Below are 26,752 nucleotides of genomic sequence, written 5' to 3' on the forward strand. Positions count from 1 at the left end.
AAGGTAAAGTAACGGAATCACCACCTTTCTGATGATTACACTGGGAATAAGGTAAAGTAACGACAACACTACCCTCTGATGGTTACACTGGGAATAAGGTAAAGCAACGACAACACTACCCTTCTGATGGTTACACTGGGAATAAGGTAAAGTAACGGAATCACTACCCTTCTAATGGTTACACTGGGAATAAGGTAAAGCAACGACAACAATACCCTTCTGATGGTTATATTGAGAATAAGGTACAATGTAATGTATCGGAAAATATGTTATTGCTACGGTCTTTTTGAAATAAGGTAAAGTTACGGAATTCATAGCGTTGTTATTGTCTTATTAGGATTGCACACTACATTAACAGTTTGTTAGGTTGCTGGTGTCTTGTAGACACTGTCTTTTATTTATTTCGTTTTTCCTCCGTTATGTTTTTGTTGGTAAGCACAGTTTTTATTTTCCATTTCTGATTTTATCCTAACATATAATCGTCTCATTGAAGCTGTTATTCATGATTGCTTTTAATGATAATGTTTGCCTTAAACAATTGCCCCTACAGACTGCCGCTGTACCAAGGAGCAACACCGGATTATGTCGCCCCACTACTGGCAATGGCCGATATAGACAAAGGCAGGTGTAACAATACAAGTCCAATTACAGGTAATACAATAAAACACGACCAATTACAGGTAACACAATAAAACACGACCAAGTACAGGTAACACAGTAACAGACGTACAGGTAACACAGTAACAGACGACCAATTACAGGTAAAACAGTAACAGACGACCGAGTACAGGTAACACAGTAACAGACGACCATGTACAGGTAACACAGTAACAGACGACCAAGTACAGGTAACACAGTAACAGACGACCGAGTACAGGTAACACAGTAACAGACGACCGAGTACAGGTAACACAGTAACAGACGCAAAAACGGTAAAAGTAACAACAACCCCCCCCCCCCCATGTGGTTTTTTGTGGTGAAAGTGTGGTGTGGTAAACAACCCCCCCCCCCCCCCCAAAAAAAAAAAGGTTTTTTTTGTGGGGGTGGTGTGGTTTTGGTTTGGGTTTGGGGTTGGGGGGTTTGGTTTTAAAAGGTTTTTTGTGGGGGGGTTTTTGGTGGTGTGGGTGGGGTCCCTTTTGGAACCTTGTTTTTCCCTGGGCCGTTTTTTTGGGTGGTGTGGAAAATTTTTTTTTGTTTTGGGGTTTCCCTTGGGTGGTTTTTTTTTTCTTTTTTGGGTTTTGGTTGTTTTTTTGGTTCGGTTGGGGTTTTTTTTTTTGTTTTTTTTCTTTTTTTGGGGTTTTGTTTTTTTTTTTGGGTTTTTTGGGTTTTTTTTTGGGTGGTTTTTTGGGGTTTTTTTTGGGGGTTTTTTTTTTTGGGGTGGGGTTTTTTTCCCTTGGTTGGTTGTTGGGGGTTTTTGTTTTGTCGGGTGGTCCTTTTTATTTCCCCCGGGTTTTTTTTAAAAAATTTTTTTTTTTTGGTTTTGTTTGTTGTGTGCTTGTTCCAAAGGTTGTGGAAAAAAGGGGGTTGAAAAAAAATTTTTTTTTTTCCCGTGGGGGTCGTTCCGGGGGGTTGTGGCCCCTCGTTTTTGGTTTTTTTGACGGGTTTTTTTTAAAAAAAGGGGTTTGTGGGTTTGGGCCCTTTTTTGTGTCGTTCGTTTTTTTTTTTTTTTAAAAAAGGGTTTTTTCGCCGGTTTTTTTTTGTGGCCGATTCCTGGCCCCTGGAAACCTCCAAAATAAAAAAAAACCCCCGAAATAAAATAAAAACCCCCCCCCCCCCCCCCCCCCCCCCCTCCCCCCCCCAAAAAAACAAACCCCCGAAAAATGAACCCAAACCAAAACCCAAAAAAACAAAAAACCAAGAAAAACCAAAACAACCCCTAACCAAAACCCCTAAAAACCAAAAACCCCGCTCCCCTCCCCCCCCCCCAAACCCCGCCCCCCCCCCCCCCCCCCCCCCCCCCCCCCCAAAACCCCCCCCCCCAAAAAAAAAAAAATTAAAACCAAAAAAAACCACCATACATAACTAGAAACCCCAACACCAATACAGGAACCAAAACAACGACCAATAAAAGTAACATTAAAACGCCAAATTACGGTAAACATAAAGACACCAAAGTCATACTAAACAACGACCGAGAAGGTCAAACAGACGACCATGTACAGGTAACACAGTAACAGACGACCAACGGTAACCAGTAAACGAGGGCCCATGACGATAACAAGAACAACGCCAATTACGGAAAACCCGAAACTTGCCAATTACGGGTAACACATCAGACCCCCATGTAATAAACAGTAACAGACACCAGAAAGTACACAGAACAGCGCCCAAATTACAGGAAAACACGAAAACAGACGACCAATTACAGGTAACACAAAACAACGACAGAAAGGGTAACGTAACAGCCCCAAGTAAGGGTAACACAGTAAGACGACCGAGTACAGGTAACATAGTAACAGACGACCGAGTACAGGTAACACAGTAACAGACGACCATGTACAGGTAACACAGTAACAGACGACAGAGTACAGGTAACACAGTAACAGACGACCAAGTACAGGTAACACAGTAACAGACGACCATGTACAGGTAACATAGTAACAGACGACCGAGTACAGGTAACACAGTAACAGACGACCAATGTACAGGTAACACAGTAACAGACGACCGAGTACAGGTAACACAGTAACAGACGACCAAGTACAGGTAACACAGTAACAGACGACCAATGTACAGGTAACACAGTAACAGACGACCGAGTACAGGTAACACAGTAACAGACGACCATGTACAGGTAACACAGTAACAGACGACCGAGTACAGGTAACACAGTAACAGACGACCAAGTACAGGTAACACAGTAACAGACGACCAAGTACAGGTAACACAGTAACAGACGACCATGTACAGGTAACACAGTAACAGACGACCGAGTACAGGTAACACAGTAACAGACGACCATGTACAGGTAACACAGTAACAGACGACCAAGTACAGGTAACACAGTAACAGACGACCATGTACAGGTAACACAGTAACAGACGACCGAGTACAGGTAACACAGTAACAGACGACCGAGTACAGGTAACACAGTAACAGACGACCAATTACAGGTAACACAGTAACAGACGACCGATAACAGGTAACACAGTAACAGACGACCATGTACAGGTAACACAGTAACAGACGACCGAGTACAGGTAACACAGTAACAGACGACCATGTACAGGTAACACAGTAACAGACGACCAAGTACAGGTAACACAGTAACAGACGACCAATTACAGGTAACACAGTAACAGACGACCAAGTACAGGTAACACAGTAACAGACGACCAAGTACAGGTAACACAGTAACAGACGACCGAGTACAGGTAACACAGTAACAGACGACCGAGTACAGGTAACACAGTAACAGACGACCGAGTACAGGTAACACAGTAACAGACGACCAAGTACAGGTAACACAGTAACAGACGACCAAGTACAGGTAACACAGTAACAGACGACCAATTACAGGTAACACAGTAACAGACGACCGAGTACAGGTAACACAGTAACAGACGACCAGTACAGGTAACACAGTAACAGACGACCAAGTACAGGTAACACAGTAACAGACGACCAGTACAGGTAACACAGTAACAGACGACCAAGTACAGGTAACACAGTAACAGACGACCGAGTACAGGTAACACAGTAACAGATCAGACCAAGTACAGGTAACACTAGTAACAGACGACCGAGTACAGGTAACATAGTAACAGACGACCAAGTACAGGTAACACAGTAACAGACGACCATATACAGGTAACACAGTACAGACGACCATGTACAGGTAACACAGTAACAGACGACCAAGTACAGGTAACACAGTAACAGACGACCGAGTACAGGTAACACAGTAACAGACGACCAAGTACAGGTAACACAGTAACAGACGACCGAGTACAGGTAACACAGTAACAGACGACCATGTACAGGTAACACAGTAACAGACGACCATGTACAGGTAACACAGTAACAGACGACCAAGTACAGGTAACACAGTAACAGACGACCAAGTACAGGTAACACAGTAACAGACGACCAAGTACAGGTAACACAGTAACAGACGACCGAGTACAGGTAACACAGTAACAGACGACCAAGTACAGGTAACACAGTAACAGACGACCAAGTACAGGTAACACAGTAACAGACGACCAAGTACAGGTAACACAGTAACAGACGACCAAGTACAGGTAACACAGTAACAGACGACCGAGTACAGGTAACACAGTAACAGACGACCAAGTACAGGTAACACAGTAACAGACGACCGAGTACAGGTAACACAGTAACAGACGACCGAGTACAGGTAACACAGTAACAGACGACCAAGTACAGGTAACACAGTAACAGACGACCGAGTACAGGTAACACAGTAACAGACGACCGAGTACAGGTAACACAGTAACAGACGACCAAGTACAGGTAACACAGTAACAGACGACCATGTACAGGTAACACAGTAACAGACGACCAAGTACAGGTAACACAGTAACAGACGACCGAGTACAGGTAACACAGTAACAGACGACCAAGTACAGGTAACACAGTAACAGACGACCATGTACAGGTAACACAGTAACAGACGACCGAGTACAGGTAACACAGTAACAGACGACCATGTACAGGTAACACAGTAACAGACGACCATGTACAGGTAACACAGTAACAGACGACCATGTACAGGTAACACAGTAACAGACGACCAATTACAGGTAACACAGTAACAGACGACCGAGTACAGGTAACATAGTAACAGACGACCAAGTACAGGTAACATAGTAACAGACGACCGAGTACAGATAACACAGTAACAGACGACCATGTACAGGTAACACAGAAACAGACGACCATGTACAGGTAACACAGTAACAGACGACCGAGTACAGGTAACACAGTAACAGACGACCATGTACAGATAACACAGTAACAGACGACCATGTACAGGTAACACAGTAACAGACGACCATGTACAGGTAACATAGTAACAGACGACCATGTACAGGTAACACAGTAACAGACGACCATGTACAGATAACACAGTAACAGACGACCATGTACAGGTAACACAGTAACAGACGACCATGTACAGGTAACATAGTAACAGACGACCATGTACAGATAACACAGTAACAGACGACCATGTACAGGTAACACAGTAACAGACGACCATGTACAGGTAACATAGTAACAGACGACCGAGTACAGGTAACATAGTAACAGACGACCATGTACAGGTAACATAGTAACAGACGACCGAGTACAGGTAACACAGTAACAGACGACCGAGTACAGGTAACATAATAACAGACGACCAAGTACAGGTAACACAGTAACAGACGACCAAGTACAGGTAACACAGTAACAGACGACCAATTACAGGTAACACAGTAACAGACGACCGAGTACAGATAACACAGTAACAGACGACCAAGTACAGGTAACACAGTAACAGACGACCATGTACAGGTAATACAGTAACAGACGACCGAGTACAGATAACACAGTAACAGACGACCGAGTACAGGTAACACAGTAACAGACGACCAATTACAGGTAACACAGTAACAGACGACCGATTACAGGTAACACAGTAACAGACGACCAAGTACAGGTAATACAGTAACAGACGACCGAGTACAGGTAACACAGTAACAGACGACCAATTACAGGTAACACAGTAACAGACGACCGATTACAGGTAACTAATGGAGAATTCTATTTGAGAAATGGTAATATGAATTAGATCACTCTATTCACAATCAATTTTGATACAACGTTATCTTGCCTCTTGTTCCAAATAATTTGATAATGTCTGGACATCGACCTAGTTGTATATCGTACGTATTAGCATGAAAACATGAACATATGCTTGTTGTCTTTATATACATGCCAGAAACAAATGTATACCTTCACGTAGACATATGCAGACTTAAATTGACACTAACAGCTCTACATAAGAAATGATATTATCTTTTAGTTTTCAACAACATCACAAATATGACAGAGACAGTCTTCCCTGAAGGTACAGAGGAAATCATCCTGAATGCAGTCCAAGGGGTACGTGATCTCCTTCTTATGTTAAAGTCTATAATATATGGAAATATAATGCAGCACATGGCATCTTCCTCTTTGTGATTTTAACGGGTAGCGTTTGGAATACAGCGTAGGCGTGAAAATGAAAAAATACATCAGCTCTGTTTAAAGTTCCTTAAACAATGTTTTTTTTTTTTTAAATTTTTCTTTTGATTTTTTGTTTGTTTTTATTTTCAAAATCAAAAATGCTTGGAACTTTTGGTTATTCATTAGGGATAGAAGTTAGGTCGCTTTTTAATCCATATATTGTATTTTGAATAGGCTATCTCTAAAAGTCTAATAGCGCGCATCATACAGACACCATTTCTACACATGTATTTTTACTACCATTTATAAACAAGCTTCAGTTTAATAGTACCCGTGGAATGTATGCATTTCGTTTTAGTTACAAGGCAGCCTATTGGCCGCTGGAGCCATACACTTCCTGATAGGAGCCACTGGATTGGTTGGGGTTTTGCTGAGGTTTATTGGCCCTGTAACCATTGTTCCGACCATCCTTTTGATTGGTATTTACATGGTGAAGTCTATCACAAAGTTCGCACAGTTCCACTGGGGCATTTCATTGATGTAAGGCTCTACAACAATTATACATTATCGGATGAAGGAATATAATCATAGTCAAAGCAGTTTTCTTGGTGTGCATATATTTTTGACTAACGAAATCAAATTGACCATTGAATCAAAATACGTGTAAATGTTACCGTTATGAATACTGTTTCGTTTAAGTATAACAATGCATTTCGCATTGACCAAAGGCAAAGTCATTTTGATAATTATTACAGAACATCACGAAAAATCCTATTAATTAAGAACATTATCTTTCAGGACATGTGCGATCGCCATAATACTATCGCTGTATCTGGCGAAGAGAGAGATGCCAATACCGGTGTATACCAGGAAAAAAGGATGTCATGTGATCCGCTACCCTCTACATCAGGTGTTCGCTGTAAGTAATGTGTGATCCGCTACCCTCTACATCAGGTGTTCGCTGTAAGTAACGTGTGATCCGCTACCCTGTACATCAGGTGTTCGCTGTAAGTCACGTGTGATCCGCTACCCTCTACATAAGATGTTCGCTGTAAGTCACGTGTGATCCGCTACCCTCTACATCAGGTGTTCGCTGAGTGTAACGTGTGATCCGCTACCCTGTACATCAGGTGTTCGCTGTAAGTAACGTGTGATCCGCTCCCCTCTACATCAGGTGTTCGCTGTAAGTAACGTGTGATCCGCTACCCTCTACATCAGGTGTTCTCTGTAAGTAATGTGTGGTCCGCTACCCTCTACATCAGATGTTCGCTGTAAGTAACGTGTGATCCGCTACCCTCTACATCAGGTGTTCGCTGAGTGTAACGTGTGATCCGCTACCCTGTACATCAGGTGTTCGCTGTAAGTAACGTTTGATCCGCTACCCTCTACATCAGGTGTTCGCTGTAAGTAATGTGTGACCCGCTACCCTCTACAACAGGTGTTCGGTGTAAGTAATGTTTGACCCGCTACCCTCTACATCAGGTGTTCGCTGTAAGTAATGTGTGACCCGCTACCCTCTACATCAGGTGTTCGCTGTAAGTAATGTGTGATCCACTACCCTCTACATCAGGTGTTCTCTGTAAGTAACGTGTGGTCCGCTACCCTCTACATCAGGTGTTCTCTGTAAGTAACGTGTGATCCGCTACCCTGTACATCAGATGTTCGCTGTAAGTCACGTGTGATCCGCTACCCTCTACATCAGGTGTTCGCTGTAAGTAACGTGTGCTCCGCTACCCTGTACATCAGATGTTCGCTGTAAGTCACGTGTGATCCGCTACCCTCTACATCAGGTGTTCGCTGTAAGTCACGTGTGGTCCGCTACCCTCTACATCAAATGTTCGCTGTAAGTAACGTGTGATCCGCTACCCTCTACATCAGGTGTTCGCTGTAAGTAACGTGTTACCCGCTACCCTCTACATCAGGTGTTCGCTGTAAGTAACGTGTGACCCGCTACCCTCTACATCAGGTGTTCGCTGTAAGTAATGTGTGATCCGATACCCTCTACATCAGGTGTTCGTTGTAAGTAACGTGTGATCCGCTACCCTCTATATCAGGTGTTCTCTGTAAGTAATATGTGATCCGCTACCCTCTACATCAAATGTTCGCTGTAAGTAACATGTGACCCGCTACCCTCTACATCAGGTGTTCGCTGTAAGTAATGTGTGACCCGCTACCCTCTACATCAGGTGTTCGCTGTAAGTAACATGTGATCCGCTACCCTCTATATCAGGTGTTCTCTGTAAGTAATATGTGATCCGCTACCCTCTATATCAGGTGTTCTCTGTAAGTAATATGTGATCCGCTACCCTCTACATCAAATGTTCGCTGTAAGTAACATGTGACCCGCTACCCTCTACATCAGGTGTTCGCTGTAAGTAACATGTGATCCGCTACCCTCTACATCAGGTGTTCGTTGTAAGTAATATGTGATCCGCTACCCTCTACATCAAATGTTCGCTGTAAGTAACATGTGACCCGCTACCCTCTACATCAGGTGTTCGCTGTAAGTAACATGTGATCCGCTACCCTCTATATCAGGTGTTCGCTGTAAGTAACGTGTGATCCGCTACCCTCAACATCAGTTGTTCGCTGTAAGTAATGTGTGATCCGCTATCCTCTACATCAGGTGTTCGCTGTAAGTAATGTGTGGTCCGCTACCCTCTACATCAGGTGTTCGCTGTAAGTACAGTGTAATGTGTGATCCGCTACCCTCTACATCAGGTGTTCGCTGTAAGTAACGTGTGATCCGCTACTCTCTACATCAGGTGTTCGCTGTAAGTACAGTGTAATGTGTGATCCGCTTCCCTGTTCATCAGGTGCTCGCTGTAAGTAATGTGTGACCCGCTGCCCTCTACATCAGGTGTTCGCTGTAAGTAATGTGTGATCCGCTACCCTCTACATCAGGTGTTCGCTGTAAGTAACGTGTGATCCGCTACCCTCTACATCAGGTGTTCGCTGTAAGTAACGTGTGGTCCGCTACCCTCTACATCAGGTGTTCGCTGTAAGTAATGTGTGATCCGCTACCCTCTACATCAGGTGTTCGCTGTAAGTAACGTGTGATCCGCTACCCTCTACATCAGGTGTTCGCTGTAAGTAATGTGTGATCCGCTACCGTCTACATCAGGTGTTCGCCGTAAGTAACGTGTGATCCGCTACCCTGTACATCAGGTGTTCGCTGTAAGTAATGTGTGGTCCGCTACCCTCTACATCAGGTGTTCACTGTAAGTAACGTGTGACCCGCTACCCTGTACATCAGGTGTTCGCTGTAAGTAACGTGTGGTCCGCTACCCTCTACATCAGGTGTTCACTGTAAGTAACGTGTGACCCGCTACCCTCTACATCAGGTGTTCGCTGTAAGTAACGTGTGATCCGCTATCCTCTACATCAGGTGTTCGCTGTAAGTAATGTATGACCCGCTACCCTCTACATCAGGTGTTCGTTGTAAGTAATGTGTGGTCCGCTACCCTCTACATCAGGTGTTCGCTGTAAGTAATGTGTGGTCCGCTACCCTCTACATCATGTGTTCGTTGTAAGTAATGTGTGATCCGCTACCCTCTACATCAGGTGTTCTCTGTAAGTAACATGTGATCCGCTACCCTCTACATCAGGTGTTCGCTGTAAGTACAGTGTAATGTGTGATCCGCTACCCTGTACATCAGGTGTTCGCTGTAAGTATCATGTGATCCGCTACCTCTACATCAGGTGTTCGTTGTAAGTAATGTGTGGTCCGCTACCCTCTACATCAGGTGTTCGCTGTAAGTAATGTGTGATCCGCTACCCTCTACATCAGGTGTTCGCTGTAAGTAACATGTGATCCGCTACCCTCTACATCAGGTGTTCGCTGTTAATTATGTGTGATCCGCTACCCTCTACATCAGGTGTTCTCTGTAAGTAATGTGTGACCCGCTACCCTCTACATCAGGTGTTCTCTGTAAGTAACGTGTGATCCGCTACCCTCTACATCAGGTGTTCGCTGTAAGTAACATGTGATCCGCTACCCTCTACATCAGGTGTTCGCTGTAAGTACAGTGTAATGTGTGATCCGCTACCCTGTACATCAGGTGCTCGCTGTAAGTAATGTGTGACCCGCTACCCTCTACATCAGGTGTTCGCTGTAAGTAATGTGTGATCCGCTACCCTCTACATCAGGTGTTCGCTGTAAGTAACGTGTGATCCGCTACACTCTACATCAAGTGTTCGCTGTAAGTAATGTGTGGTCCGCTACCAACTACATCAGGTGTTCGCTGTAAGTAACATGTGATCCGCTACCCTCTACATCAGGTGTTCGCTGTAGGTAACGTGTTATCCGCTACCCTCTACATCAGGTGTTCGCTGTAAGTAACGTGTGATCCGCTACCCTGTACATCAGGTGTTCTCTGTAAGTAACGTGTGGTCCGCTACCCTCTACATCAGGTGTTCGCTGTAGTAATGTGTGATCCGCTACCCCTCTACATCAGGTGTTCGCTGTAAGTAACATGTGATCCGCTACCCTCTACATCAGGTGTTCGCTGTAAGTAATGTGTGATCCACTACCCTCTACGCCAGGTGTTCTCTGTAAGTAACGTGTGATCCGCTACCCTCAACATCAGTTGTTCGCTGTAAGTAATGTGTGATCCGCTATCCTCTACATCAGGTGTTCGCTGTAAGTAATGTGTGGTCCGCTACCCTCTACATCAGGTGTTCGCTGTAAGTCAGTGTAATGTGTGATCCGCTACCCTCTACATCAAGGGGTTCGCTGTAAGTAATGTGTGATCCGCTACTCTCTACATCAGGTGTTCGCTGTAAGTACAGTGTAATGTGTGATCCGCTTCCCTGTCATCAGGTGCTTCGCTGTAAGTAATGTGTGACCCGCTGCCCTCTACATCGTGTGTCGTAACTGATCGTTTACGCTTCAATCAGTGTGATCGCTTCTAACGTAGGTGTTCCGCTTAATCAGGTGTTCGCTACCTTAATAAGTGTGTCCGTATCCTTACCTGTCCCTTAGAAGTGTGTCCCTATAACATAGGTTTCCCTGTAAGTAACGTGTGATCCGCTAACTATGATATCGTTCGCTTAGTAGGTGTCCGCTACGTACTCAGGTGTCGCCGTAACTAACGTAGGATCGCCCCTGTACATCAGGTGTGTGTGTAACTAATAGGTGTTCCCCTAATAAGGTGTTCACGTAAGTAACGTGTGACCAGTACCCGTACATCAGGTGTCGCTAAAGTGTGTCGTTCCCTGTACTCAGGTGCTTCGCTGTAAGTAATGTGACCCGCTCCCTCTACATCAGGGTTTCGCTGTAAGTAATGTTACGTACCTCACATAAAGGTGTTCGCTGAAGTAACGTGTATCCTACCCTCTACATCAGGTGTTCGCTGTAAGTAACATGTGATCCGCTACCCTCTACATCAGGTGTTCGCTGTTAATTATGTGTGATCCGCTACCCTCTACATCAGGTGTTCTCTGTAAGTAATGTGTGACCCGCTACCCTCTACATCAGGTGTTCTCTGTAAGTAACGTGTGATCCGCTACCCTCTACATCAGGTGTTCGCTGTAAGTAACATGTGATCCGCTACCCTCTACATCAGGTGTTCGCTGTAAGTACAGTGTAATGTGTGATCCGCTACCCTGTACATCAGGTGCTCGCTGTAAGTAATGTGTGACCCGCTACCCTCTACATCAGGTGTTCGCTGTAAGTAATGTGTGATCCGCTACCCTCTACATCAGGTGTTCGCTGTAAGTAACGTGTGATCCGCTACACTCTACATCAGGTGTTCGCTGTAAGTAATGTGTGGTCCGCTACCAACTACATCAGGTGTTCGCTGTAAGTAACATGTGATCCGCTACCCTCTACATCAGGTGTTCGCTGTAGGTAACGTGTGATCCGCTACCCTCTACATCAGGTGTTCGCTGTAAGTAACGTGTGATCCGCTACCCTGTACATCAGGTGTTCTCTGTAAGTAACGTGTGGTCCGCTACCCTCTACATCAGGTGTTCGCTGTAAGTAATGTGTGATCCGCTACCCTCTACATCAGGTGTTCGCTGTAAGTAACATGTGATCCGCTACCCTCTACATCAGGTGTTCGCTGTAAGTAATGTGTGATCCACTACCCTCTACGCCAGGTGTTCTCTGTAAGTAATGTGTGACCCGCTACCCTCTACATCAGGTGTTCGTTGTAAGTAATGTGTGATCCGCTACCCTCTACATCAGGTGTTCGCTGTAAGTAATGTGTGGTCCGCTACCCTCTACATCAGGTGTTCGCTGTAAGTAACGTGTGATCCGCTACCCTTTACATCAGGTGTTCGCTGTAAGTAACATGTGATCCGATACCCTCTACACCAGGTGTTCGCTGTAAGTAATGTGTGACCCGCTACCCTCTACACCAGGTGTTCTCTGTAAGTAACGTGTGATCCGCTACCCTCTACATCAGGTGTTCGCTGTAAGTAATGTGTGATCCACTACCCTCTACATCAGGTGTTCGCTGTAAGTAATGTGTGATCCGCTACCCTCTACATCAGGTGTTCGCTGTAAGTAACGTGTGATCCGCTACCCTGTACATCAGGTGTTCTCTGTAAGTAACGTGTGATCCGCTACCCTGTACATCAGGTGTTCTCTGTAAGTAACGTGTGATCCGCTACCCTGTACATCAGGTGTTCGCTGTAAGTAACGTGTGATCCGCTACCCTCTACATCAGGTGTTCGCTGTAAGTAACATGTGATCCGCTACCCTCTACATCAGGTGTTCGCTGTAAGTAATGTGTGATCCGCTACCCTCTACATCAGGTGTTCGCTGTAAGTAACGTGTGATCCGCTACCCTGTACATCAGGTGTTCTCTGTAAGTAACGTGTGATCCGCTACCCTGTACATCAGGTGTTCGCTGTAAGTAATGTGTGATCCGCTACCCTCTACATCGGGTGTTCTCTGTAAGTAACGTGTGATCCGCTACCCTCTACATCAGGTGTTCTCTGTAAGTAACGTGTGATCCGCTACCCTGTACATCAGGTGTTCGCTGTAAGTAATGTGTGATCCGCTACCCTCTACATCAGGTGTTCGCTGTAAGTAACGTGTGATCCGCTACCCTCTACATCAGGTGTTCTCTGTAAGTAACGTGTGATCCGCTACCCTCTACATCAGGTGTTCGCTGTAAGTAATGTGTGATCCGCTACCCTCTACATCAGGTGTTCGCTGTAAGTAATGTGTGATCCGCTACCCTCTACATCAGGTGTTCGCTGTAAGTAATGTGTGGTCCGCTACCCTCTACATCAGGTGTTTGCTGTAAGTAATGTGTGACCCGCTACCCTCTACATCAGGTGTTCGCTGAGTGTAACGTGTGATCCGCTACCCTCTACATCAGGTGTTCTCTGTAAGTAATGTGTGATCCGCTACCCTCTACATCAGGTGTTCGCTGTAAGTAATGTGTGATCCGCTACCCTCTACATCAGGTGTTCGCTGTAAGTAACATGTGACCCGCTACCCTGTACATCAGGTGTTCGCTGTAAGTAATGTGTGATCCGCTACCCTCTACACCAGGTGTTCGCTGTAAGTAATGTGTGATCCGCTACCCTCTACATCAGGTGTTCGCTGTAAGTAATGTGTGGTCCGCTACCCTCTACATCAGGTGTTCGCTGTAAGTAACGTGTGATCCGCTACCCTGTACATCAGGTGTTCGCTGTAAGTAATGTGTGGTCCGCTACCCTGTACATCAGGTGTTCGCTGTAAGTAACGTGTGATCCGCTACCCTCTACATCAGGTGTTCGCTGTAAGTAACGTGTGATCCGCTACCCTCTACATCAGGTGTTCTCTGTAAGTAACGTGTGGTCCGCTACCCTCTACATCAGGTGTTCGCTGTAAGTAACATGTGATCCGCTACCCTGTACATCAGGTGTTCGCGGTAAGTAACGTGTGATCCGCTACCCTGTACATCAGGTGTTCTCTGTAAGTAACGTGTGATCCGCTACCCTCTACATCAGGTGTTCGCTGTAAGTAATGTGTGGTCCGCTACACTCTACATCAGGTGTTCGCTGTAAGTAACGTGTGATCCGCTACCCTCTACATCAGGTGTTCGCTGTAAGTAATGTGTGGTCCGCTACCCTCTACATCAGGTGTTCGCTGTAAGTAACATGTGATCCGCTACCCTCTACATCAGGTGTTCGCTGTAAGTAACGTGTGGTCCGCTACCGTCTACATCAGGTGTTCGCTGTAAGTAACGTGTGATCCGCTACCCTGTACATCAGGTGTTCTCTGTAAGTAACGTGTGATCCGCTACCCTCTATATCAGGTGTTCGCTGTAAGTAACGTGTGATCCGCTACCCTCAACATCAGTTGTTCGCTGTAAGTAATGTGTGATCCGCTATCCTCTACATCAGGTGTTCGCTGTAAGTAATGTGTGGTCCGCTACCCTCTACATCAGGTGTTCGCTGTAAGTACAGTGTAATGTGTGATCCGCTACCCTCTACATCAGGTGTTCGCTGTAAGTAACGTGTGATCCGCTACTCTCTACATCAGGTGTTCGCTGTAAGTACAGTGTAATGTGTGATCCGCTTCCCTGTTCATCAGGTGCTCGCTGTAAGTAATGTGTGACCCGCTGCCCTCTACATCAGGTGTTCGCTGTAAGTAATGTGTGATCCGCTACCCTCTACATCAGGTGTTCGCTGTAAGTAACGTGTGATCCGCTACCCTCTACATCAGGTGTTCGCTGTAAGTAACGTGTGGTCCGCTATCCTCTACATCAGGTGTTCGCTGTAAGTAATGTGTGATCCGCTACCCTCTACATCAGGTGTTCGCTGTAAGTAACGTGTGATCCGCTACCCTCTACATCAGGTGTTCGCTGTAAGTAATGTGTGATCCGCTACCGTCTACATCAGGTGTTCGCCGTAAGTAACGTGTGATCCGCTACCCTGTACATCAGGTGTTCGCTGTAAGTAATGTGTGGTCCGCTACCCTCTACATCAGGTGTTCACTGTAAGTAACGTGTGACCCGCTACCCTGTACATCAGGTGTTCGCTGTAAGTAACGTGTGGTCCGCTACCCTCTACATCAGGTGTTCACTGTAAGTAACGTGTGACCCGCTACCCTCTACATCAGGTGTTCGCTGTAAGTAACGTGTGATCCGCTATCCTCTACATCAGGTGTTCGCTGTAAGTAATGTATGACCCGCTACCCTCTACATCAGGTGTTCGTTGTAAGTAATGTGTGGTCCGCTACCCTCTACATCAGGTGTTCGCTGTAAGTAATGTGTGGTCCGCTACCCTCTACATCAGGTGTTCGTTGTAAGTAATGTGTGATCCGCTACCCTCTACATCAGGTGTTCTCTGTAAGTAACATGTGATCCGCTACCCTCTACATCAGGTGTTCGCTGTAAGTACAGTGTAATGTGTGATCCGCTACCCTGTACATCAGGTGTTCGCTGTAAGTATCATGTGATCCGCTACCCTCTACATCAGGTGTTCGTTGTAAGTAATGTGTGGTCCGCTACCCTCTACATCAGGTGTTCGCTGTAAGTAATGTGTGATCCGCTACCCTCTACATCAGGTGTTCGCTGTAAGTAACATGTGATCCGCTACCCTCTACATCAGGTGTTCGCTGTTAATTATGTGTGGTCGCTACCCTCTACATCAGGTTTTCTGTAAGTAATGTGTGACCGCTACCCTCTACATCAGGTTTCCTGTAAGTAACGTGGATCCGCTACCCTACATCAGGTGTTCGCTGTAAGTAATGTGATCCGCTACCCTCTCATCAGGTGTTCGCGTAATATAGTCCTCTTAATCGGTGTTCTCTGAATGGTGCCTCCTTAAGTATGTGTGCCCTGCTAATTCCCTACCTACATCAGGGTTTCGCTGTAATAAGTGTGATCCGTAACCCTCTACATCAGGTGTTCGCTGTAATAACGTGTGATCCGCTACATCTACATCAGGTGTTCTGCTGTAAGTAATGTGTGGCCCGCTACGTCTAATAACTGTTCGCTCCTTAACAGTGTGCCGTTACCCTGGATCCCTACCCTTCATCAGGTAGTTGTGAATCCCTACTCAGGTCCTGTAAATCGTGTGATCTAAATGCTCGTTTCTTCAGTTTCGTGGTCCGTACCTCCACAGTGTTCGCTGTAAGTACCATGTGATTCCGCTACCCTCTACATCAGGTGGTTCGCTGTAAGTAACGTGTGGATCCGCTACCCGCTACATCAGGTGTTCGTCTGTAAGTAACGTGTGATCCGCTACCCTGTACATCAGGTGTTCTCTGTAAGTAACGTGTGATCGCTACCCTCTACATCAGTGTTTCGCTGTAAGTAACGTGTGATCCGCTACCTCTACATCAGGTGTTCGCTGTAAGTAAATGTGGATCCGCTACCCTCTACATCAGGTGTTCGCTGTAAGTAACGTGTGTAATCCGCTACCCTCTACATCAGGTGTTCGCTGTAAGTAAAGGTGATCTAGCCCTACCTGTACATCAGGTGTCGCTGTAGTAAGTGTGTCCGCTACCCTCTACATCAGGTGTTCGCTGTAAGTAACGTGTGATCCGTACCTCTACATCAGGTGTTCGCTGTAAGTAAGTGTGATCCGCTACCCCTCTACATCAGGTGTTCTCTGTAAGTAACGTGTGATCCGCTACCCTGTACATCAGTGTTCGCTGTAAGTAAGTGTGATCCGCTACCCTTACATCAGGTGTTCGCTGTAAGTAACTGTGATCGCTACCCTCTACATCAGGTGTTCTCTGTAAGTAACGTGTGATCCGCTACCCTCTACATCAGGTGTTCGCTGTAAGTAACTGTGTGATCCGCTACCCTCTACATAAGGTGTTCGCTGTAAGTAACGTGTGTCCGCTACCCTCTACACAGGTGTTCGCTAGTAAGTAACGTGTGATCCGCTACCCCTGTACTCAGGTGTTCGCTGTAATAATGTGTGAGTCCGCTACCCTATACATCAGGTGTTCACTGTAAGTAAGTGTGACCGCTACCCTGCTACATCAGGTGTTCGCTGTAAGTAACGTGTGGTCCGCTACCCCTCTACATCAGGTGTTCACTGTAGTAACGTGTGACCCGCTACCCTTACATCAGGTGTTCGCTGTAAGTAACTGTGTGATCCGCTATCCTCTACATCAGGTGTTCGCTGTAAGTAATGTATGACCCGCTTACCCTCTACATCAGGTGTTCGTTGTAGTAGTGGTCCGCTACCCTCTACATCAGGTGTTCGCTGTAAGTAATGTGTGGTCCGCTACCCTCTACATCAGGTGTTCGTTGTAAGTAATGTGTGATCCGCTACCCTCTACATCAGGTGTTCTCTGTAAGTAACATGTGATCCGCTACCCTCTACATCAGGTGTTCGCTGTAAGTACAGTGTAATGTGTGATCCGCTACCCTGTACATCAGGTGTTCGCTGTAAGTATCATGTGATCCGCTACCTCTACATCAGGTGTTCGTTGTAAGTAATGTGTGGTCCGCTACCCTCTACATCAGGTGTTCGCTGTAAGTAATGTGTGATCCGCTACCCTCTACATCAGGTGTTCGCTGTAAGTAACATGTGATCCGCTACCCTCTACATCAGGTGTTCGCTGTTAATTATGTGTGATCCGCTACCCTCTACATCAGGTGTTCTCTGTAAGTAATGTGTGACCCGCTACCCTCTACATCAGGTGTTCTCTGTAAGTAACGTGTGATCCGCTACCCTCTACATCAGGTGTTCGCTGTAAGTAAACATGTGATCCGCTACCCTCAGGTGTTCGCTGTAAGTACAGTGTAATGTGTGATCCGCTACCCTGTACATCAGGTGCTCGCTGTAAGTAATGTGTGACCCGCTACCCTCTACATCAGGTGTTCGCTGTAAGTAATGTGTGATCCGCTACCCTCTACATCAGGTGTTCGCTGTAAGTAACGTGTGATCCGCTACACTCTACATCAGGTGTTCGCTGTAAGTAATGTGTGGTCCGCTACCAACTACATCAGGTGTTCGCTGTAAGTAACATGTGATCCGCTACCCTCTACATCAGGTGTTCGCTGTAGGTAACGTGTGATCCGCTACCCTCTACATCAGGTGTTCGCTGTAAGTAACGTGTGATCCGCTACCCTGTACATCAGGTGTTCTCTGTAAGTAACGTGTGGTCCGCTACCCTCTACATCAGGTGTTCGCTGTAAGTAATGTGTGATCCGCTACCCTCTACATCAGGTGTTCGCTGTAAGTAACATGTGATCCGCTACCCTCTACATCAGGTGTTCGCTGTAAGTAATGTGTGATCCACTACCCTCTACGCCAGGTGTTCTCTGTAAGTAATGTGTGACCCGCTACCCTCTACATCAGGTGTTCGTTGTAAGTAATGTGTGATCCGCTACCCTCTACATCAGGTGTTCGCTGTAAGTAATGTGTGGTCCGCTACCCTCTACATCAGGTGTTCGCTGTAAGTAACGTGTGATCCGCTACCCTGTACATCAGGTGTTCTCTGTAAGTAACGTGTGATCCGCTACCCTGTACATCAGGTGTTCGCTGTAAGTAATGTGTGATCCGCTACCCTCTACATCAGGTGTTCTCTGTAAGTAACGTGTGATCCGCTACCCTCTACATCAGGTGTTCTCTGTAAGTAACGTGTGATCCGCTACCCTGTACATCAGGTGTTCGCTGTAAGTAATGTGTGATCCGCTACCCTCTACATCAGGTGTTCGCTGTAAGTAACGTGTGATCCGCTACCCTCTACATCAGGTGTTCTCTGTAAGTAACGTGTGATCCGCTACCCTCTACATCAGGTGTTCGCTGTAAGTAATGTGTGATCCGCTACCCTCTACATCAGGTGTTCGCTGTAAGTAATGTGTGATCCGCTACCCTCTACATCAGGTGTTCGCTGTAAGTAATGTGTGGTCCGCTACCCTCTACATCAGGTGTTTGCTGTAAGTAATGTGTGACCCGCTACCCTCTACATCAGGTGTTTGCTGAGTGTAACGTGTGATCCGCTACCCTCTACATCAGGTGTTCTCTGTAAGTAATGTGTGATCCGCTACCCTCTACATCAGGTGTTCGCTGTAAGTAATGTGTGATCCGCTACCCTCTACATCAGGTGTTCGCTGTAAGTAACATGTGACCCGCTACCCTGTACATCAGGTGTTCGCTGTAAGTAATGTGTGATCCGCTACCCTCTACACCAGGTGTTCGCTGTAAGTAATGTGTGATCCGCTACCCTCTACATCAGGTGTTCGCTGTAAGTAATGTGTGGTCCGCTACCCTCTACATCAGGTGTTCGCTGTAAGTAACGTGTGATCCGCTACCCTGTACATCAGGTGTTCGCTGTAAGTAATGTGTGGTCCGCTACCCTGTACATCAGGTGTTCACTGTAAGTAACGTGTGATCCGCTACCCTCTACATCAGGTGTTCGCTGTAAGTAACGTGTGATCCGCTACCCTCTACATCAGGTGTTCTCTGTAAGTAACGTGTGGTCCGCTACCCTCTACATCAGGTGTTCGCTGTAAGTAACATGTGATCCGCTACCCTGTACATCAGGTGTTCGCGGTAAGTAACGTGTGATCCGCTACCCTGTACATCAGGTGTTCTCTGTAAGTAACGTGTGATCCGCTACCCTCTACATCAGGTGTTCGCTGTAAGTAATGTGTGGTCCGCTACACTCTACATCAGGTGTTCGCTGTAAGTAACGTGTGATCCGCTACCCTCTACATCAGGTGTTCGCTGTAAGTAATGTGTGGTCCGCTACCCTCTACATCAGGTGTTCGCTGTAAGTAACATGTGATCCGCTACCCTCTACATCAGGTGTTCGCTGTAAGTAACGTGTGGTCCGCTACCGTCTACATCAGGTGTTCGCTGTAAGTAACGTGTGATCCGCTACCCTGTACATCAGGTGTTCTCTGTAAGTAACGTGTGATCCGCTACCCTCTACATCAGGTGTTCGCTGTAAGTAACGTGTGATCCGCTCCCCTCTACATCAGTTGTTCGCTGTAAGTAACGTGTGGTCCGCTACCCTCTACACCAGTTGTTCGCTGTAAGTAAGTAACGTGTGGTCCGCTACTCTCTTCATCTGCCATCTCCGTCTTTGTGGATGTTCAATAATTATGCTCAATACGAGGTATAGCGAAAACCTACCGAGAAAATGATATAGATTTTTACGGTTGGTGTTCTCTGACATTTGCCAGTATAGTTTAACCTGGTGCAGTGTCGCACTTCCAGGTTACAGGTGTGGCTTATTAGTCGGATTTCGCGATAATACGTAATTATCGGAGAATTTTATATAGGGGAAATTGATGTTAGTGGTCCAATCCTTTTTGAAATATCGCTTACGGCAAGGATGTTTCCAACCCATACATTTGTATGCTATCACATATTACAGTTATTTTTAAAACGTTTTTCGGGAATTAGGAACATTTCGATCTAGCTGAGTTATAATTGAGACTAAAATAGTCATATGCACATTATCCTCTAAGGCATCTTATACTTTTGTCTCTTTTTACTGTTACATAGATATTGATAGCTCTACTGGCCGGCTGGTTACTGTGTGGCATACTTACCGCCGCCGGGGTGTTCAGCACAGCCAGGGACAGTCCAGACTATTACTCCAGGACAGACGCGAGGGTGAACGTCATCCATCGGGCCAGCTGGTTTTACTTCCCTTATCCAGGTAAGACAATAGATATCAAACACGTGGGTACCTGTACATCCAAACACTGGGAAAAACATCAGGATACCTAGTCAATGAGAAAAAATACTTCATATTTGAAAAAAGTACATATTCTTGCCCAGCATAAAAAGTGATAGCTCACACAGTTAGATGGTGAACAACCTGTTTGAATGACTAAATGTGACCCAAGGTAGGCATTTCCAGATAATAGTGTGGTACTGAGTCTGTCGAATTGATACTATCAACTGCTACAATATCAACTCAGGAGAAGCAGGTATGTTACTATTCACTAAAGGAAACTTAAACACATTTCATTTAAGATAATCAGATTTCTTAAAGTACATGTGTATAGATTTACTAAAGTGAAGAAAAAGGATAAGCTATGTATCCAAAAAAGCATATACCAGTTTACATTTTATCACAACTCCAAAAGTAAGCAGATCAAAACGGCTAGACTTCCGATACCAATAAAAGACTACATGATTATAGTGTTTACAGATTTATTTCAGAAACATGGGACTGTTTATGTTATATCAAACTCTCCATTTTTTTCTGTTGTTGTTTGTTTAAAGTACTGTATTCCCGATCATGTCCAGATATCAGCATATGAGGACAAATAAACATATCATATGTCTGTTTAAGATTTGACATTAAAACGTTACTATAACATGATAGAATTTGATTGAAAACCGGACGTTTCTCGATTTAACCTTCAAAACATTCTCTTTCAGGTCAGTTTGGAAAAATCAACTTTCAGCATATCGGCCTTTGTTGGTTTTTTCGTGGCAACAATTGTTTCCATATTGGATTCAATAGGCGACTACTACGCATGCGCTGCCACCTGTCGTGTTCCACCGCCTTCTGCTCAGGGCGTTAACCGTGGTATCGCCATCGAAGGATTGTGTACTGCCCTTTCAGGAGCGATAGGCTGTGGCCATGGAACTACCACGTATGGGGGTAACATTGGAGCAATAGGTCTGACAAGGGTATGTTAAGTTAATAGTAAAATACATCAGAAATGATATACTTTGCATCCTATGTTATAATATAGAGGATGATGATGAAGTTACAAACGAAGTAGAACTACAGTAGACAAACATAAGTCTAGGCTATTTTTTTTAATCCATTTCTGATATTTATCTTGTTTTTAAACCAGCTTTCTTGTATCCAGGGGCAAACAAAACCTACAAGAGAACAGCAATATGTTTGTGCACGATGCATTGTGTTGACATTTCAGTATCTAAGTTCAAAGATGTTGAAGTGGATGATTCATCATTCTATTTGTATCATTATGACTATTTTAGTTAATTCCATATCTCTTTATTTATTTTTCAGGTTGCAAGTCGGTATGTATTTATAACTGTTGCCATCATCTACATTATATTCGGCGTCATCGGAAAAGTATCAGCTGTTTTTATCACCATACCGTACCCGGTGCTAGGCGGAGTTCTCATCGTCATGTTTGGTGTTTTCAATGGTGTCGTCTTGTCCAATCTTAAATCTGTAGATTTATCGTCCACTCGGAACCTTGCCATCATCGGAACCTCTCTACTTGTTGGTCTGATGATACCCCACTGGGTGGAGGCGTATGATAACGTCATCAACACAGGTAGGCAAATAAGGTTTTAGGCTTCGAAAGATTAAAATGCCCCCCTCCCCCTCCACAAAAAATAAATAAATAAATGAACAAAAATACTATGGATTTTACCTTAGTTAACATTTTGGGTTCCGTCGATAAAACCGAAGACGTTTTACCTTCCGAAACCCCTTTTCAGCGATATCCATGTAAGTATTCCTTTTCTCTCTCTCATTTTACTCTCCTGTTGGGTAAGAATCATTTTGTCTACATGACAATAGTTTCTTGTTTTAACGAAATAAAATGGGTTCAATGAAGAAGTAACATACGGTAAAATATCCATTTGTCGACTTAACTGTATATTTACGCGCGAAGTACAGCACACTTTCTGTGTATATTTCTTTGTATTAAAATCACTGGTTAATAATATATTCTAACTAGGATAATTCTGCAATCGCCTATCTACATTGTTTCAGGTAATAAAGAAGCTGATGACGTCATCACAATGATTCTAGGAAATCCTAACCTCGCTGGTGGTGTCCTAGCATGTTTCCTTGACAACACGATACCAGGTATGCTATCCGTTTCCTTCCATGGACTTATTCAAGCATTAAAAGCTTAATCAGCACGCGATGATAGCAGGATCGTAATAACTTATTTATTCTAGTTGCACTAACTAAAGATGGATTGTTCATTTCAGGCCTTAGTGTTGCAGTCAGCCAAAGCGATATGCTTGTTTTAAAAGCGGGCATTGCAGTTGTTCCTGTATTTTTGAAATTGTACTGCAGTATTTGTTGTGTTTGTAATTTTTGACAAAAGAGCGAATAGTCTCGAAAATTACAAAAAGGTCTTACTCCGCACTGTTCTACTTACCAATCTGCTTACATATTTAGGTCGTATCGAATAAACTTTCAGTTGGTTCAGTGTGGATTAAACTCATATGAATTGAAATATTTATGGTAACATTTTCTTTATCAGGTACCAGGGAGGAGCGAGGTATCGCGGCCTGGGAGACACCAGATGATACCACCGCCAATGCTCCCACTGGGTTAGACTACAATGAAGGATACGAAGTTTATAACCCTATTTTATTTGACAAGTACAGGAATTCCAAAGTACTACGATTCCTTCCCTTCATGCCAAATCCTTCACATAAAGACGGGATGAAGCAAAGAAGCTTATCACGTGACTTTGGAAGACGACGTAGCCTCACTGGGCCTGCCGTCTTGACTTCCACTCGCTGAAGCAAAGGTGTCGAAGCTACTGAGTTTTAAAAAGATCAATCAGGTCTTTTTGAGGGTATCTTGTTAAATAGCCGTTCTAACTTCAAAGAACTGAAGCAATGATGAGTTTTTAAAAGATTTTTGTGACTGTATGTGTGTATATAAGTCGTCTTGTTTTTTGCATGCAGTAACAATGGAACTGAAGCAAATGCGTCTGTACTATAACGTTTTGATGGTTTCTGTAGATCTAGCCGTCTAGATTTTCTTGATTCCCAAACATGATGTAAAAAAAAAAAAAAAACATCACGAATTTTGTGACGATAATTTATTTGTTCACTACAGACGTTTTGACTTTCCAACCTTGGCAGCAATTGAGTCTTTCACGAATTTAATTAAGGACGAAGTATTGTTTGCTCAACAAACCGTCTTGACTTCCAAATCTGGTGATAAAGGAGTTCACCACGGTATTAAGTAAATGACGGGGTTTTGTTTGTTCACAATGACGTCCGGACTCCAAACCTTGATAAAACGGATTCTTTCACGAATTTAATTAATGACGAAGTTTTGTTCACAGTGCCGTTTTGTTTTGAAAACCTTGAAGCCAGGGAGTTTATCACGGATTAAGTAAATGACGGGATTCTGTTTGTTCATCAAGCCGTTTAGACTTCATCACGCCGAGGTGTTGTAACAAGAGTATATGTCACGACTTTAAGACAGGGTTTTCATGGTCTATAGCCATCTTAACTTCCAAACGCTGAGGAAGAAGACCGCGCAGACATCTATAACGTTATATACCAACATATGGTGCCCCACACGGCTCTGTATTATTAGTTTGAAGTGTTTATCTTGTAGTGCAACAATATATCATAGTCAAAAGAGTATGTTAATTTAAATCGGCCAGTTTTCTACAACACATTTATGACTCAACTTGACCAACCTGTTCAGAAGAGTATGTGGCTTTCAACTGCATGAACTCAACAATGTGGAATCTTACATCAATTTTACAAGATATGTAGTTGATCTTCGTCTAATTCATTCTACACTGTTTTCTGTTTTGCAACTCCTCAGCCAATATCTCTATTACCATCATTGACGTCGGCGTTACCAATGTGTTTTGTGAGGCAAGAGAGATAACTCTGAATAGCACACACAAAGTATCTTGTGACATAAGCACTTTTGGTGTTATCAGCGGCAGCATTCGATTTTACACCTTAAATAATTTCAAAGAACTGGATGTTAATAAAATTCTACTATAATCCCAAATTAAATATATACTCAATGTAAATCATGCAAATCGTGTCTTATTAATATCTATTCTGTGTCGTGATCAGCCAGGAAATACCAGGTGGCGATGGTATGACCTAATACTAACTATACTGTTAATGTACTGGGCGCATTATCAATTTGAAAGTATTAGGGGAATGGAGAATGAGCGCTCCAATATCATTTGCCATATATAAATAGTGTATATAATGTATTATTAGCGCGATCATAATTTCGCGCAAAGCTCTCAGTGCGAAGAGCGCTAAAAAAATAGCGTCAATATATTAACAGGAATAGAGGAGTTACCACAGGAACATGTCTAAACCATTTGAGGCACACGGATTAATGTATCCCGTCAAGTCCGTGGATATATCCAGAACGTTATACTTTACCTATTCGGTAGGAACACTCTAACATCCTCGAGTGATGGCGAGCTACTGTTCAGAGGTCTCCTGGTTCACCCAGTTATCCCATTTCCCCCCATAAATAATGTGTGCTAGGTACATGTACCTTTGAAATCAATATATTATCTTGGGAGGAGTAGGCGGTACTCAATTGTGTCTACAGACGGACAGACAGACAGACATACAGTAAGCGGTATACAATTGTGTCTAAAAACGGACAGACAGACATGCAGTTGGTGGTATACAATTGTGTCTACAGACGGACAGACAGGCATGCAGTAGGCGGTATACGATTGTGTCTTTAATTCAGACGGACAGACAGATATGCATTAGGCGGTATACAATTGTGTCTACAGACGGACAGACAGACATTTAGTAGGCGGTATACAATTGTGTCTACAGACAGACAGACAGACAGACAGACAGACATGCAGTAGCCGTATACAATTGCGTCTACAGACGGACGGACAGACAGACATGCATTAAGTGGTATACAATTGTGTCTACAGACGGACAGAGACATTTAGTAGGCGGTATACAATTGTGTCTACAGACAGACAGACAGACATGCAGTAGCCGGTATACAATTGCGTCTACAGACGGACGGACAGACAGACATGCATTAAGTGGTATACAATTGTGTCTACAGACGGACAGAGACATTTAGTAGGCGGTATACAATTGTGTCTACAGACAGACAGACAGACAGACATGCAGTAGCCGGTATACAATTGCGTCTACAGACGGACAGACAGACATTTAGTAGGCGGTAAACAATTGTGTCTACAGACAGACAGACAGACAGACAGACATGCAGTAGCCGGTATACAATTGCGTCTACATACGGACAGACAGACAGACATGCATTAGGCGGTATACAATTGTGTCTACAGACGGACGGACAGACAGACATGCATTAGGCGGTATACAATTGTGTCTACAGACGGACGGACAGACAGACATGCTAATACATGTGTACTGTACCAGTACACCAGGGTACTTCGTTGTCAGGGTATAACATTTTTTTCATTGTAAGCAATGTATCAAACTGACTTAACTGGGAATAAATGATGGATTGGTGGGAATAACAGTATAACATATACATGTAAAATATGATCTGAATGAAACAGAACAAACACATCTACTTGTTCCTTTACTGAGAGTCTAGTACAACAATAGAACATACAGTCACTGTATCACGTGTGGAGATATGTACTCTCAAACACATAATACAACAATAGAACATATACAGTCACCATATCACGTGTGGAGATATGTACTCTCAAACACATCATACAACAATGGAACATACAGTCACTGTATCACGTGTGGAGATATGTACTCTCAAACACATAATACAACAATAGAACATATACAGTCACCATATCACGTGTGGAGATATGTACTCTCAAACACATAATACAACAATAGAACATATACAGTCACCATATCACGTGTGGAGATATGTACTCTCAAACACATAATACAACAATAGAACATATACAGTCACTGTATCACGTGTGGAGATCTT

At 44.3% G+C, this 26,752-nt stretch overlaps 1 protein-coding gene across 1 annotated transcript in view; it reads left to right on the top strand.

The window, feature by feature from the left end:
- LOC117339571 (solute carrier family 23 member 1-like) overlaps positions 1–24,844 on the top strand; it is a 37,694-nt gene extending 12,850 nt beyond the window's left edge. The window contains 10 exon segments of the mRNA XM_033901254.1: positions 551–651; positions 6,032–6,111; positions 6,533–6,714; positions 6,973–7,093; positions 20,599–20,755; positions 21,487–21,497; positions 21,499–21,741; positions 22,091–22,364; positions 22,808–22,903; positions 23,310–24,844. Of these exon segments, the coding sequence (XP_033757145.1) occupies positions 551–651; positions 6,032–6,111; positions 6,533–6,714; positions 6,973–7,093; positions 20,599–20,755; positions 21,487–21,497; positions 21,499–21,741; positions 22,091–22,364; positions 22,808–22,903; positions 23,310–23,575 (1,531 nt within the window). The 3' untranslated portion in view covers positions 23,576–24,844.
- The last annotated feature ends 1,908 nt before the right edge of the window (positions 24,845–26,752 follow it).

The sequence above is a fragment of the Pecten maximus genome, chromosome 12 (genome assembly GCF_902652985.1).
Source record: "Pecten maximus chromosome 12, xPecMax1.1, whole genome shotgun sequence".
Taxonomy (NCBI): Eukaryota; Metazoa; Mollusca; class Bivalvia; order Pectinida; family Pectinidae; genus Pecten; species Pecten maximus.